A 16,965-nucleotide genomic window follows, 5' to 3' on the forward strand; every position below is an offset into this window, starting at 1 on the left:
TTCACTTTTTATGCGTATTCCAAATATATAAAATTCTGTAAGTTTAATGTTACTTTTTAAAAGCTGCGTGCCTGAGAAAATTTGTCTGATTTTTCAAAAAGGGGGAAACACCCCCAAAAAGTCAAAGCATCTTAATGAAAATGTCATCATCAGATTCAGCATATCAGAGAACCCTACTACAGAGGTTTCTAGGTCCTATCTGAAAAAATTTGAAAGTGGATATTTTTCACCAGAAGAAAGATAACGCATGCGTGTTTAATTTTTTTTTCATGGTGATCATACCGAGCCAATGGTCCTTGAAGATCAGCAGAGGGCTTGTTCGAGGGGGAATTAAAAGCTCTATTGCCCTTTTTAAGTTAAAAAAATTGTCGAGCAACTAGCCCTCTTCCACGTTGCTTTTCCCTCAAAGACATTCGATCAAAATCTAATGTAGCCCTTTGATTAAGTATATCCAAACGATCCAATAGATATGTCTCTGGGATGACAAGATCCCTTAGCCCCATAGGAAGGGGTTCTTAAATTATACAATTTTTCAATTTTTCACATGCGTATTTGTTTTTGGGAAATATATGGAAATTTTTCGTAGTGGGAATTTTCTACGTGGTGGAAATGGTATTTTTCGCTGGGAGAACTTTCTGCGGGGAGAATTTTTGGGAGGAATTCCCCAGGAAATTTCACACGGGGCGAGGGGGAAGTGATTTGATTTGTAAATGGCCAGAAACTAAATTAAAAAAAGAAGTTTTTTCAACTTAAAGTAAGGAGCAAGATTGAAACTTAAAAGGAACAGAAATCATTCCGTATGTGAGGGGGCTGCTCCGTCCTCATTCCTTGCTCTTTGCGCTAAAGTTTGACTTTTTGTCCCAATCTTTCAAGAAGTGCATTCAGGGCATTCCATACGAAATTATGAACGATTATAAACGAAGTTCTTGAGTGGTGTAGTCAGCCTTGAAATCCTGAGACATTGCTGCTCACTGCTGTGTGCACCAGAGGTGCCGCGTGCGCAGTACGTCCAGTTGATTTCACTGAAAACCTGATCTTGCCTAAGCTCGATCATTAATAAAAACAATTTTTTTTTTACTAAATTGTGGACAATCCGATTTTTATTAATAACAGTTCAGCTCTACAATAGTGCGTGCACGCACTGACAGCATCCTAACTTCTCAAAAAAGTTGAAAAGCACATTGATTTACCCCGAGTTCAATATAGCTCATAGCAATCAATTACAGTTGCTTTTTGTCATTGGCAGCTAATAAAAACTTCCCCTTTCAAAGATTGGTTTTCATTGGCTATCTGTGACAAAAAACGAATGCACTGGTATGACCCATACATTGATGGTACTTTTGTTTAAAAGTGAATGGTTGTCATTGGCTCTAAGGGAAGAAAATCAATTGCATTGGAACAGTCTATGCATTGGTCGTATCATTCAATGAAACGGATCATTCAATGAATGGCCAGTTAATTTTGAATTTGATCAACTTGGTGGAAGACTTGAGAACCAAGCCATGACTAATCAAAGTAAAGCCAAGACAGACAGTCTCTTTGAGAGGCGAAGCTGGCATAACTTGAGAGTTGTATAAAAATTGTTAATTTCACTTATTGATGGTAGTCTATCATCCATCTATGGCAGAACTAGGGTAGATAGGCATAGATTGATAGGCGTAAATAGGCATATTATGGCGATTTCGGTGACCTGTCACGTGACTAAAAGGATAAGAAAAAATGACTTATTAATTTTATTTAAACAAAAGTTGATAATACGACCTTTTGTTGGAATGAAATGTTATAGAAGTAATCTTATTTGCGTCTTATATGAAAAAAAGGCCGTTTCCAAAACATCTGTGTAGAAGGAAAATTAGTTACGCTACTGCTTTTACGTCCTGGCTCTTCGAGTTCTTATTTGACAAACAGCATTGCTGTATAAGAGTAGGGAAGTTGCGCAATATTTCTTATTGCATTGATTTTTTTTAAGTTGATAAACTTGGTGGAAGTGAGTAAAAACTTGAGCTTAGGCAAGTCATGGCTTATTAGAGTTAAACCAAGACAGATAGTTTCTGTAAGAGGCAAAGCTGGTATAACTTTTTTTTCAGGGTTATATAAAAATGATTAATTTCACTTGTTGAGGATAACGTCTATCATCCAACCTAGGATAGAACTAAGGTAAATAGGCATAGAGTAAGGTTAATTCAAATAGTCTATCAGTTCTGTGAGCCATTTGAAGGCAATTGGAGACCAAAAACTGGTTCAGAGACTTATGAGTGACATAACTTGATAAGGATGATCATTTGCTTGTTATAAGGATGTATAATACAAGAGCATATATCAAAGTCATAGGTATAACCGTTGGGTTTCTTCTTTCGTATGGTTGCACAGAGACACAAAAGTTCATAAGAAATAATCAGGGGCGAATCTGCAGCATTTTCATTGGGAGGAAGGCAAGAGGGGTTCATATCCGGATAGTCAAGGGACAGGGGACATATAAGAATTTTTTCTCCGCATTATTTGGGGGTAACTTTAGGTAAACTTCAGGTAAGTTTTTTTTCCGGAGGGGAATTAATCGGTAAATTATATCAGTACGCAACTGATATATCGGTATCAGAATTCAAAAATCCATATCAGCCTTATATATCAACAAGTGAAATGACATCATTTTTATACAATCCAAAAAGGGCTAATGTCACATTTGCCTCTCAGTCACTTGGACTATCTGCCTTGGCTCTTTCTACAATTTTCTATAATGTATTTGACTCTAGACAATCGGAGACCAAAAAAACGGTTCAAAAACTTATGAGTGACCATCAGAGTGAATGGCGTTCACTTTGATTGAGAATGGTTGTCATTGGCTGTCAGTGACGAAAATCAGTTGTATTAGTATGACCGATGCATTGGTTGTATCATTCCCTTTGAAAGAAATTGGTTATCATTGGCTGTCAGTGACGAAATTTATTGCATTAATTCAATTTATAAACTTGGAGTTAATTTTCTAGCTGTAACTCATATACCAGACAGGTTCACCATTTTTTGGTCGAGATTTTGCTATCTACCTCCCGAAACCTAAAAGTAGTCAGCATATTTTAAAGTCACATATCGCATTAACTGTATTTGATGAAAAACAAAATTCAGCTGAAAAATAAAACGGTCAATAAAAAAAATTCTATTTTAGTATGTGTTGTACTCTTCAAGGAATTTACGGGGATTGTTTGGCCTAAATTAGACTAAATTTATGCTATTCTAGGCCTAGAAAATTGTGCGAACAATAGCTTCATCATTACTTAAAAATAGTTTATCTTTTTTCATTTTTATTTATCTAAATTACTTTGTTTAATAGTGAACCAGTTGCTTCTCTTTTTTACTTTTTTTCCGAATAGAATGTGCAATGCTCTTCAAGAGATTTATGGGTATTATTTTGGCCTAAGATAAAGCGCACTTGCTATTGCTATTGCAGGTTTAGAAAGTGGAGTGAACTGTAGCCTCGACAACAACAAAAAATGATTAATATTTTTTTCGTTTTTATTTATATATTTATCCTCTTTGGAATGAACCATTGAAAGAATTTTATTGCCTACTTTAAAGGTACAAAATCGCAAGTAGAGTAATGACAAAATGGGGAAAAAATACAAATGGGGAAAACGATAAACACCAATAAAGAAAAAACACTGATAAAGAGAAATGCAGAAGGTATTTTCTTAACACAATTACGCCGAAACTTCTGACTTCTTTGCTGTATAGCCACATATCGATCAGGATTACGGTACTTTGCACTTACCATAGAATCACTTTTCCAGGGGAGGGGGGGGTCAAACAAAAGAGGTCTTTAAAATACGATAAAAGACAAGACCGGAGTGTGCATTGATTTTTATCCAATAACAGAGGCAAAAAAGGAGAAAGAGCAAGAACAGGAGACGTAAGAAGGAGATACAATTATAATGAGGAGTAATGAGGGTAAGAATGAGGATAATGAGGATAACGAGGAATATGAGGAATGTAATTTTCTGTGATTATGACAATTAGAAAAAATCGCCGAAGACATAAGCATCCCTTATAATAATAAAAGCTATCTGGGGAAGGTGAGTAGGAAGAGTTTGCGAAAGCACAGAATAGCTGGCCCCCAACCCCCCATTGCACTTCCTGGCTGAGTGGCTTTAAAACGAAGATCAGGACCGCTGGTTTGGACTTTAAGGGTCTAGTGTTGTATCCTTTACATTTTACCTTCTTTTATGCTTTACGGATTTTACTAGAAAAATCATCAACTAACACAAAACGTGTTGATTTCACGTCATAACCAATAGGAAGACTAAGGTACACTCAACTTGAAGCAAATTTAACTGCCTAATTACCAATATCAATATCGGGAACGAGAGTATTGCTCTTACGATTCTATGGATTACTTCGTTTAAAAGTAAACCAGCAGTTTTTTTTTCTGAATCAAATATAAGTTCTAGGGAATTAGCTCCTTTTGCATTGACTGTCCGTATTTTATTTTATCAATTTCAGAGACATATTACTTTTTGTTTCTATTTCAGATACAAATGAAAACAATGCCTACATCCATGTTCCGGTTATTAACGGGACAAGAGACTCCGCTTTACATCTAAAAGTGCCATAAGTGTTTAAATGATCATAATTGTTTCAGTGAACTGCGACAAGAACACAGTTGATTTTATACTCCAATATTTGGTTTAAAATGTCATTTGGATAGAAAAAGCAAACGCATATCCTAGTCTAAGTATTTGTGTTTTCTATGTGTGCTTTTTAATGCTGAATCCACTTAGAAAGTCTCTTTTAAAAGCATAGAGATGTACCGCAGCATAGAATTCCGTAGCATAGATGTATTCTGTGCTTTTTAAAATCATAGAATGTACCGTGAGTAATTTCTAAGGATGGCAGAATTAGCCAGATAGAAAATTGCCTTTATGCGACAAAATTAACCGAAAATGTAAAAGGAACAAGATTAAATTTCGATTAATCTGCTGTGAGATAAGACTATCTCATTTTGAGAATTTAATAATACTTTTCCTAAAAACATATACCGTCATCAGGATAATGGATCTTTCAAGAAATTCTCGAGTGTCTTTGAATTTTACGTCAATTTTTAAGAAGAATGAGAATATGTTGTGCTTAAAAATGGAAAAATATTATTAGGCTCCCAGCATGCATTGTAATTCGATAATGTTGTTGTCATTTTTCAAACACAGATTAATGTTTTCAAAACTACTGAATTTAAGTAAAATAAAATATCGATTGGAATTTTTCAAATATTTCCTTGCCTAGTGTCAAAAATTTTATCATTCTTCTTGAAATCGGTGGCCAATTGAAGAATCTATGAAATAGACCATATTTCTATTTGACTTGGCTCATTATATAGTCTATACTTAACTCTTTAAAACTTAACTCTATATCAACTCTGTCTAAAGTCTGACTCTATAAAACTAAATTAAGTCTATACTTAAGTTATCTCATCCGGGATATTAGAATTGATTTGGAATACTTTCTTCGTTATATTTGAATATAAAATTTATAGATGCCAGCAATGCATATGTTGCTATATATTTCAAAACGCGAGGCTAATTTTGTTGACTCTAAAAACTACTTACAACACATTCTTCATCGAAAAGCTTCGCCTTTTGGTTGCGTGTTTTAATAGAAAATATTAGCTGGTTATATTAGATTTAGGCAAGTTGTAGTGTATTTGAATATTATTTTAAGTGAACGGCAAATATTTCTGTTCTTTCTGTTTTTTTTTCTAATGCAGTCTAGGAGAAAAAAAAGATCATTTTGGTAAAGACGCTTTTTTTAGCTGTTACCAAAAATTATCTTTTAACGGCAACTGTTTAGCTATGTTGCTTGGCTTTTAATCAGTTTAAAATATTGATTGATAAAACTATTTGATTTTTGAATTATTCTTTTCTTTACTTCAAACTATCAAAAAACAGATTTTTTTTAACACAGACAAAATAATAATCCGGCCAAGTTGAACTTTCGTTACCAACAAGGAAAAATAAAGAAAAACCATAAATTGAGGTAATTTACAAAAAAATGGTCGTTGGAAACTATTAATATGAAAACATATTAACTTAATTCCAATCACTATTTAAGTTAGCTGTTTTTCGAATGTTCTTTCTTTTTCACTATCTTCAGAAATTGCTTTTCTAGTATTCCCTAAATTTTTAGGGATGGGTATTGCTTACATTTGAACGTTCAATATTTAAACATATTGTCTTTTGCCTTCTCCGGGATTACTCAATTACTGTTGCGAAACAAAAGTACATACAGAAGATTTAAAATCCTATCAAACCAATACGCAAGATAGTATTAATGCAGATCATTTCAATCCCGGTGGGTAAATCAGAAGGCTGTTACCAGAGGTTGAGGGGGCTCTGTATTTTAATCCTTGTTATTGGCTTAATATCCACCGATCTAAAAACTTTTTTTATATCCCACATGGAATGTGTCCTGAGAACAGCTTCAAAGGAGATTCCCTGTCCTCCTCCTAACTTGTGCAACCATGATTAGACTATGCCAAATCATTATTTGACAATTAGTTTGTTAGTTTAATTAAATATATTTAATTTAGTTAAAATTGAATTGATAATTAAATTTTTACTTTACATTTATAGTTCTCATTACATTTCAGTTTTTTTTTATATATCCTACATGGGGTTTGCCCTCAGGATACCCTCAGAGGAGAATCTGCCCCCTTCCTACATGTGCAGACATGGTTAGACGATTTTAAGTCATCATTTTACAATTCAACTTGTTGGTTTAGTTAAACATAATCGTTTTAATTGAAACTAAATTAGTTAATTTAATATAAAAGGTATTAGATTATTTTCTTTTTATATTCAAAACTCTCTTACAATTAAAAATTGAGCTTCATGTGTTTTTTGTTTTTTTCTAAACGAAAGTCTTGAAGTAAAAAATTGTTCGTTTTTCTAGACTTATGTGGGGGGTTTTGCATAGATGTGTAAGACTTCCTTGCAATTTACTTTTACGAAATGTTCTGTTCTAAAAGGAGAAACTTTTTTTATCCTTGGTACTCTAAGGAAGCCATCAAGAGTATGTCTTGCGTATCAATGAAGTTGTCTTTTTTCATAATACAAAAGAAAAGAGTGTCTGAAAAATAGCTGTTCTGTTCATACTTTGATGGCATCCTTAGAGTACCAAGGACAAAAAGTTCTGATTTTAGAACAGAAGCCATCAAGAGTATGTCTAGCGTATCAATGAGGTTGTCTTTTCTCATAATACAAAAGAAAAGAGTTTTTTAGATATTTAAAGGTCAACCAGAATTTAAAAAGTCAACGAGACTACGATTAGCGTTGTTTCTTTTCATAATACAGAAGAAAAGAATGTCTGAAAAATAGCTAGTAAAAATAGTGTGTGAAAAATAGATAAATGCTTATTGGTTGTATATCTAACTTTTTATAAAGTTAATAATACCTTCTGTTGATCAGCATGTATACTCCAATTCCTATCTTGTGTACTTTTATTAATACAAAGAGTTTCCTCCATCCCAAATCCAATGACGTATGTTGTTTTGTTTGTTTGTTTTTCGCTAAACCTTTTACTGTTCCTACATCAAATTTTGTTATTTTTCAATATTTTTTCTTTCAAGTTGGTTTGTTTGAACCAGTGCTTCCTCGAGGCACTACGTGCCTCGGCTTAGTGGTGGTTCTCGACCGGGGCAAGGTGGGTAGTTGCCCCCCTAGTTTTAAAGGGGTTACTAAATATATGCTGTAGATTTTGAGAATTATGTTTCAACCAATTCCAAACGCTAATAGTTTCTTATCTAACATTAAATTCCTTTTATTTTACATTTTGTGCTCATTTTAGGTTTGTAAAATCATTTTAAAAATAATCTGGAAACCAGATCCTGTGGTATTACGTGCCCCCCTCCCCCTGATTAAGAGGGTAAAAATTGTCCCTGCCCTGGTCTACCGAATTTGTCTATAAGCTATTATTATATAAGCTGTCTCATCTATAAAGTAACTGATTTTTCAGTCGCTATATATTAACTGAAAAATTTGAGTTCGTGGCAAAGAAAGGTTTACTCAAAAGATTCTGATGCCCTGTTTGAGAAGTACTGGTTGAACCCAACATATTAGTAAAAATGAATTTGCAATTTGTTACCTCTCCTTTGTTCTTCTGTTTAATAAGAGAGTATTAATAAGGCTATGTATTATTTACTATTATTTTAGTAAAAATCTTCTGTTTTCAACCTAGCCTGTTTATTATTGTAGGTGGAACACCAGTTTTCTATTTGAGCCATAGATGAGACAGAGATCTTGAATTTTGTAATTTCTTTTTTTTTGTGTTTTTTTTTTTTTTTTTTTTTTTTTACTAAACACTGCTTTGTTTTTTAACGCGTCACTTTTATTTTACTAAACTTTTAATGACGCGTTGTAATTTTAAGCATTTGTTGTACGCGCTTTTTGAGCTAATATTTTGAGGAATTTGAGAAACCTTATCAAAATTTATATATATATATATAATATATATATATATATATATATATATATATATATATATATATATATATATATATATATATATACATATATATATATATATATATATATATATATATATATATATATATATATATATATATATATATATATATATATATATATATATATATATATATCTTGTTCTTTTGTATCGATGAAAGCGGGCGAAGAATCTCCGTCGTGATGACCAAGGCGAGTGGTTTAGGCTAAGGATAACATTTTTATATTATCCTTATTCGAAAAGTCCTTCATTGCCATTTGAATCATTATTTCCAGTAATTTTCTTTTGGAAAATGCTCTCAAAATCAGAGGTGACGTTGTTTTGCTTTCTATTGAATACGGTTTCTTTTATTTGGCAAAAATGAATGGTAAATCTCCGTTATACTTCGTTTGGCGGCTTATGAAAGGTTGTTTGCAATCACGGTATGACTACACGGCAAGTTTGATAAATCATTATCAGTTATATGGTGAATTATTGCAAATTTGGTACTCGTAATTAGGGAAAATGGGTGGTTAATATGGAATTTGGGTGGCTAATAAAACGATGATATTATTTAATGTAATTTTGGTGCTAATCTGTACAGTTTCAAGCTCTATATTTTGGATGCAGAAAAGCTAATTCTAATAGTTTGTTTGAATTATTTAGTACAAATAATAATAATACTTCATTTAAAGTTCAGTATAGAAGCAGGGAATATAGAGTAACATAGGAAAGAACAACACAGAAAATAGACAAAAGAAAGGTCCATTTGACAGAACTACAAAAATAAAGGCTTCAAACATGAAGATGATGAGTACCTAATAACAAATAAGCCTCTTCTTTTAACTTTTAATCTGACTTTCATAAGATATCAAAATTTCAGTAGTAGTAATACCAAGAAAATATCTAGGGTCTGGGGTTGTGAATCAAATATTGCTTATATTCATTTTGTATAAAATTCGCGTCATTTAATTTTACGATAAATAAAAGTTCAAATAGGGATCCAACCCTTTTAATAGACAGGGACAAATTTCACAAAAAATACTAGATGTTTTGGTCAAATATGCAGTTATCGTCATCACTAGTAATGCTGCTGAAGGATTTTATTGTCATGGAAAGGTAGTTTGGTCTTCGAAATTATCTATTTAACCTTACAAATGGCTAGATATCAAGCATAAATGTTAATAAAGAAGAAAAATATTTTTTTTTAATTACTATAAAAGACTGAGCTTTATATTTCTGGAAAAATTAGTTGGAAATTCAAAAAACATTTCGCCCAAAATGTTATGTACTATAATCTTATTCGTAATATAGTACCTTTGGTTGGTTCTCAATCCTACGCCTGAACGGAAGCGAGAGCTTGGCTACTACTATATTTTATTTTACATAGCTATACTAGAAACATAAATACATCAAAATATGCTCAACTTAGGTTTACTCAACTGAACTCAAAATTCAACTGCACTGTCAAATCACTCCCCTAATCTATATATACCCCAACGGAACCCACAAGATATTCCCAGAAAATGACAAAATGATAAAAATACCCCAGAAACTAAAGTGAAAGTGACACTTGCATCTATTTAGAATCTACTTAATCCGGAATAAACCCTAGCTTACAACAAAAAAATAAGATAAACGGCATAATTCAGTGTTTTCACAAAAATGAGTTAGCGATTCGCCAAAAAAGAAACACTACTATAAAAGACAGAGCTTATTGTCTGTGTAAATATAAGTTTGAAAATTTTAAAAAATTGGAATGCTTTGATACCAAAATTGTTTTATATGTCGACTTTACCTTCCGATATTCTTGATATTCTATGAATGTTTTATTATCAACTTTATTTGAATTGCTTTTTCACTTATTACAGTAATGTTTTACAGGCCTCATGGGGTTATGGGGTTATATGGGTCTTATGGGGTATTAATACCCCTTATGGGAGATTTTAAAGACGAGAAGTATTATAAATCACAACTTAACAATGTTGTTTAATTGTTTCATGAATCAACAATTTTTAATTGTGTAGTTATGTTTTAACGTTGACCACAAACGTTCTTAAGGGCTATAGTTAATACTTGCAATTATTCAATAACTATGTCTATTGCACTATTAAGTTGCTTCCAGCTTAGCACTATCTGACCCTGACAAGGATGGGTTGGGCCTATCCTACCCCACCATTCCGATGCAGTGGGATTTGTTTGGGGTCTCTGCTCTGTCATAAGCTCTTTTCTTAATCTCTATTTTCGACATTGCAATTCTGTTTCCGTTCCGTCATAGGGGCATCAGTATGGACCTCTTACGAGAAGACCTAACCACAACTGTGACGAGCAATATTGCTGCAGGGTGACATTGAGGAGTGGTGCCCGTGGAGGAGGAGGAAATTTTGGATGATCTTGATGAGTGAATAATTCTTCTGGATTGGGTTTGGTGGGCTTTTTTGGCCGAAATACCTCCTCCTAGCTAAGTTATCTATTTGAGTTGACTCCTCATAGTAGAATAATATTTATGATGAATGAATATTCAATGACTTGGAGTTACCTCATTGAGGTTGTCCGTGTGGAAAAACCGTAAGAAGTGTGGAAAACCATAAACTTCCGTCCAACTGTAGGTCTCAGGGACTTCTTGCTTTCCGGTTATAAGCCATCTGAATCTTTTGGTGTAGACTTGAGAAGATATGTCAGTTCCCGTCCTGTACTGGTTCTGGGACTATTGCTTTCCTCAGGGAAAAACAATTCCATGGTCTAAAAAATATGAAAATTGCAACTTGGAATACTACATCATTAAAAAACAACTATCATATCGACATTTTGATGGACGAATTCAGACGTTTGAACTGGACTTATTAGGAATTTTAGAAACTCATATCCCAAAAGTAGGAAACACGAATTCAGTTGATATAGAATTTATTTGTTTAGGTAGGAAAGATGGGGTAATAGGCAGGGAATAGGGCTCACGATGGATAAGGAAGGTATTAAGAGAGAGAGAGAGATAGGTTTATTTAAACAACATCGTAGCTAACAGCTAATTTGCGTTGCTTCACTATGCTAAATAACAAGCTAACACAAAAAAAAGAAGAAAATAACAGTGGCGAATAACAGCTTCAAAATCTTCTGTTTTGTTGCACAGCGATCTAGTGTTGCAAACGAGGAAGTTAGGAAGGCCACGACAAGCGTTGAAAGTATCAGGTCTAAGGATGGGAGGCGGCTCATTGGCATAGTCGTTAACGGGCAAACTGTCGAAGCGTTCGATTGCGGGTAGGTCTGTGAGACTCGATTCAGTCGGTCTGCCTACATTGGCGCGGGTGTCACTTAGAGCGGATAAGTTACTCGGTTCCACTAGGGGATTCCTCCTCTCAGAGGAAGAGGCTGGGAAGACATTTGTAGTAGAAAGTAAGTCGCTTATTTTATGGTTAAAATCTGCAGGGTATCAGTCATAGTAGTATAAGCCCCTGTAAAACAGAGTGATGGAGACAGTAGTGTCACGGACGAATTTTCCTTACTGCTACAGGAACAAACAGACAGGGTTTATGGTGGAAATATGACAGTTTCATTAAGAGATGAGAATGCCCAGGCTGGTTGAAGTAGAGATATATGGTATCCTGGCCTAGCTAATTTTGGTTTAGGGAAATGACAGACTGCTGGAATTTAGTTGGCACAACAATCTAGTTATAATCAACGCATTATTTGGTCGTAAAATGGCCCACGATTTAACATGGTATTCCAGTCATGGTAAGAAAGCCAAGCTTAATGTGATTGTAATCCGAAGACTGTCAGGATCCACATAAGATACTAGGGCATACAGAAGTGTTGTTATCGATGTTAGAAGTAAAGATCACTATTTATAAGTGTCTAGGGTTAATTTAGAGCTAAAATTTAGGAAGTATAACTACCTTCCAAGAAGTCATGACATTGGTAGACTCCAGGATGAGAATCCGAGAAATACTTTCTAGAAACAGTTGAATGCTAAACTGGAGAGTTTAACATTTGATAATGTAGAAGATGGATGTAATAATTTTTGGAAAATAGGAGAAAATTTAGGAGATATTTGGAACCTTAGCTAAGAACACCAGCGAAAATGATTTATGTTTAATAGAGAGGAGAAGGGGCTTTTACGGGAGTTGTTTGAGGAATTGATCGTATGAAAATAAAGAAGTAGCTGGTCTGGACTTATTCCAGTTAAAGATAGAAACGGCTTCAGTTAGTAATAAGGAAAAAGTTAAAGAGCGATTGGCAGGACATTTTGAGAATGTGCTAAACTGTGATAGAGTTACAGGGAAAGATATATAAAATAACGAAGAAGTTTTTGAGACTTTGGATGTGAAGGAAGATTTATTTTGTGAAAAAGAATTATTGACAGCAATAAAAGCATTGACAAATAATATTGTCTCAGGTGATGATAGTGTGTTAAGAGTTGATTTAAATGTGGTTTTTGTGAGGTTAGAGGTATGTTACTGAAAATTATGAATATGATCTTTGAAAAAAGGGAAGTACCTAGAGGTTTTAACAAAACTAATTAAACCACTCCACGAAAAAGGTGATAAGAGTGAGTGTAGTAATTATAGAGCCATTAGTCTGGTTTCTGTAGAAAGCAATTTACTTAGTGTGGTGATACACTTTAGACTTGAAGATGATATAGATAAAGACAAGAACAGTATGGTTTTTATAAGAGTAGAGGATTATTTGACCTAATTTTCCCTCTTAGATTAAAAATTGAGAACCGTCTGAGTCATGAAACCCCTTTAGTCCTCAGGTTTTATGTATTATGAGTAAGCGTTTAATCCAGCTTGTAGAAGAGGTTTATCAGAGGTTCAATCCTTGTATAGTATACCAAATGAAACATATTGATGTGACTACTGCTATGTACGAGAATTTCAGCATTGCTGAAATTAAGGTCGGAAGAGTGGTTAGTACCTGGCTTCGTATTAAATCAGGAGTTCAGCAAATTTACGTTCTGTCCTCAGTAATATCGAACATTTTGATGGACTTTGTCTTGAAGAGCACTGTAAAGGTAATTTGGTAACGCGGAATCAGATGGGGAGGTAAAACTCTTACCACTTAAATTATGTTTATGATTTAAGCATCCTAGATGAAAATATTGATAAAGTCAATGAATTTTTAGAAGTTTTGCGAGTTCGGTGTACAAGCATAGGCTTAAAAATTATTGTCAAGAAGAATAAATCGTTAAGGCTATGAATAACTGAGGGTATGGAAGTGATACTGGATAAGGAGAAGATTGATTAAGTGGGCAGCTTCACGTACTTGGGTGATATTACTAGTAACGACGGTGGTGCCGTTGAAGAAAAGGTAAAGGATACGACATTAACCCTTCAAGTCGAAACCGGTGGTGCTGATGTTGTTTTCAAGGTCCTTCAACCAGGAAGTGTAATAGGGGATGCAGATGAAGATGTTAAAAGTAGAATATTCAAGGCCGATGGTGTTTTTTCACAATTGAAAAAGTTTGAAGAAATAGAAAAAAAAGAACCAAGATTGGAATAGAGGAAGCTACATTGATGACGGTGGTCAAAATAGTTCTGAAGCATGGGGGCTCCTAAAAATGAAGGAGGGGTTGCTAAATGTTTTCCAGAGAAATTGCCTACAGATTGTTTTGGGTACTGACTGACTGATTGTATCTCAAACAGTAGGCTGTACTAAAAATGTGCTTGAATCCTTCTTTCTAGGGCTCTAACAAGAGAAAGGATGAGATGGTTAGGACACTTTTTACGAATGAAACCAAATGGGATGGGAGGAATTCATAAAAAAATACTTTAAGGGAAATAGAAACTTTCCGGAAGGGTGTAAGGACAGACCTAGGAAGCTGTGTTGGCCGCAGGTGGCGTTGTGCTTTACTGAGATTTTAATCTTTGTGTAAAGAGCACTAAGGTTAAGCGCCTCCGATTATTATCAATATTAACCGTGTGCAAGGTTCAAAAAGAAAGAGCTGGAAGAGGCCGTAGGGATGGATTTGTAGGTTATTGAAACTTCTAGATAGGAGCTAGAGAGTGCGGATTTGATCAGATTAGGGTGCAGGAGGAGAGTGTGCAGCCTTATTTGCCTAAATCGGCTTGGTGCTGTAGTAAGTTTTTGTAAATATATTTGGTTGATGCTGAAGAAAAAAATGGCTCACATATAATAAACGCAATTTTCATTTTTACGGCAATGTTTTATTGTAAGCAGTCTCCTAAAACTCAAATTATGTCGCTGATTTAACTCCATCCTTTGTAGTTTCCTCTTTGAACTTTCAAGCTATTCCCAAAATTATATAATACAAAAAGAAAGGTCAGGTAAGAAAAAGATCAGAAATGGTGGTTAACTTTCAGGGTAGAATTTTAAACAGAGTGGCTACTGCGGAAAGTTGTCAGAGCACTATAATTGTCCAAATATGTGTGCTACACAACAATTTTTGGTACTACAGTAAAAACAAATTCATATATCGCGGCCCTTGCCGTGATGCGCGCCACGTGTGTACCTAGTCCTAAGTAAAGGTGTAAAAAATGTATCTCGAGCTGATCGGAGCACTGAATGGTCAAATTTAATTGCTATCACTAGGCTAACGGTCGGACGGAAGCATATCTACCGTCTTTAGGTTTTTGAAAAAAGGAAAGGAGGGTTTCTCACTCTACAACCGAGATGACTCTCCCACTTAGGTAAGTATCTAAGTTAGGAGCAAAGGGGCGAATCTCTAGCATTTTCATTTGGGGGGGGGCAATAGGGGTCCATATCCGGATAATCAAGGGACATGGAACATAAAATAATTTTTTCTCCATATTATTGGGAGTAGCTGCCCCCTCCCCCCCACGACGCTCCTGGTTAGGTGTGACATGGATTATTCCCTGTTTTCTAGCGTCCTGACGTGTAAATAAATAAGCGGTAAACTATACCTTGCATGGATACGCCACCAAAGATGTTTACTTACAAAAATGTGCTTATGTTTACTTATGCTCTCCATGTTAGCTTGTTTTACCTTTATGTTTACTTATATAAAAGAGCCACTCTTTTAACGCAAAATATTGTCTAGTTTTTCTAGATTGATTATGGACTCAAATTGAATCTCCCTACCAATATAATTTTTATACTTTTCTCTGGCAATATTAAGGTCTCTCATTTGAGAATTTGTGATTGAAGTGAATTTAAGTTTTTTATGCTTCAATCAAACGCAAAACACTTGATCATATAAAATATACTTGGAGTCTCAACTCGAAACACCCCCCGAAACGCGTCTGCTTATCTCAGAGGTAATAGGGAGACTGGTTACCCTTCATTCGTTTTAACCCCTTAAAAAGGGTACTAGTGTGTTTAATTTGAGTTAGCCCACTCCCAAGCCTTCACAACCCTCCCATCCGTGCGAATGGGCAGGGAAAAAAGATTCGGGGTTCTTTTCTGGCCTATTCCTTAACCCTTTTTTAAGGGGAACCAATATTTTTTTTTTCAAGTTTCAGCGATATAAGTTTCAAGCCGGTCCGAGGAAATTTTAAGACCCTTTTTGTGTTTTATTTCTCAGGGACAGGGAGCCACACCCTTTTTTGTGCAGTAGATTCCTCTTAACCCAATGACGTACAGCTGTAAGTTTCAAACTGATGAGGAAAATAAATTGTCTGTCCGTTTCTAGCTCCCTCTCGCCATAACAAAGAATGTGGCCCTTTTAACAAAAGAGCGATCCCTACTGACCACCCAAGACGTGTTCCTTTTTCCCCTATAAAACGTATCTGTAAACAATTGGTAATTTGCATAATTTACGGCCTTTGTCCCTGAGGCATAGAGGATCAAGGCTTCCCTGGAGGTAAATTTACTAGATTTTTCTATTATTCTGAATAAAGAACTGACCATCTCAAAGTTTTGATCAGAAGCATGGGAGTGTTACCAGTTTAGAGGATGGCATCAAGAAAATGCACGACAAGGGTGATGGTTGGCCTACAGTCGATATTGACTCTTAAACAGTACGTGAGAAGTTTTTAATTTCCGTTTGAATTATCATCCTCCCAAGTTTCTACAAGTACCCCTTCAATAGAAGCGGCCGGGAAAAAGGAAAAAAATAATTAAATATATAAACAATTCATAGAAATGAAAGATACATGGCTCTTTACTTCGGCAGTGCTATCTCCGATGAGTAACCTGTTTTATAAAGTAACATCACTAAAAAAATTACACAGCTTGTCTAAAATAATACTCTTACTCTTGGTTGGGAAACCCAAGGCTATGAAAATCCAACAGCAAAAACGACCACAATTTTGGCCGGCATTTGGGATGCGGCCTCGACTTGAAACCCTACATATCAGGTTCGTGGCCTTAATTTAGTGGCCCTTACATGGTTGCTTAGAGATTTGTATAAAATATTGCTTTACCCGGGGGAATGATTAACCCGGCTTTCGATTTTTATTTTGCATAGGCGAATAGTTACAGCTGAATATTAGTGATTAGAGGAAGTATGACACAGAATGTTGTACTAGGAACTTTGTGATATTTAGTTGAACCTGCCGCTATTGC

At 34.8% G+C, this 16,965-nt stretch overlaps 1 protein-coding gene across 1 annotated transcript; it reads left to right on the forward strand.

Annotated features, from left to right (window-relative positions):
* Positions 1-4,521: 4,521 nt before the first annotated feature.
* On the forward strand, positions 4,522-8,212 carry LOC136031377 (protein lin-10-like; the record flags this gene model as incomplete). Its single annotated transcript, XM_065710887.1, is given in 1 exon segment — positions 4,522-8,212. A coding segment is annotated over 1 exon segment (71 nt), but the record flags the coding sequence as incomplete, so codon positions are not given.
* Between the last annotated feature and the right edge of the window lie 8,753 nt (positions 8,213-16,965).

This window comes from Artemia franciscana, chromosome 9 (assembly GCF_032884065.1).
Source record: "Artemia franciscana chromosome 9, ASM3288406v1, whole genome shotgun sequence".
Classification (NCBI taxonomy): domain Eukaryota; kingdom Metazoa; phylum Arthropoda; class Branchiopoda; order Anostraca; family Artemiidae; genus Artemia; species Artemia franciscana.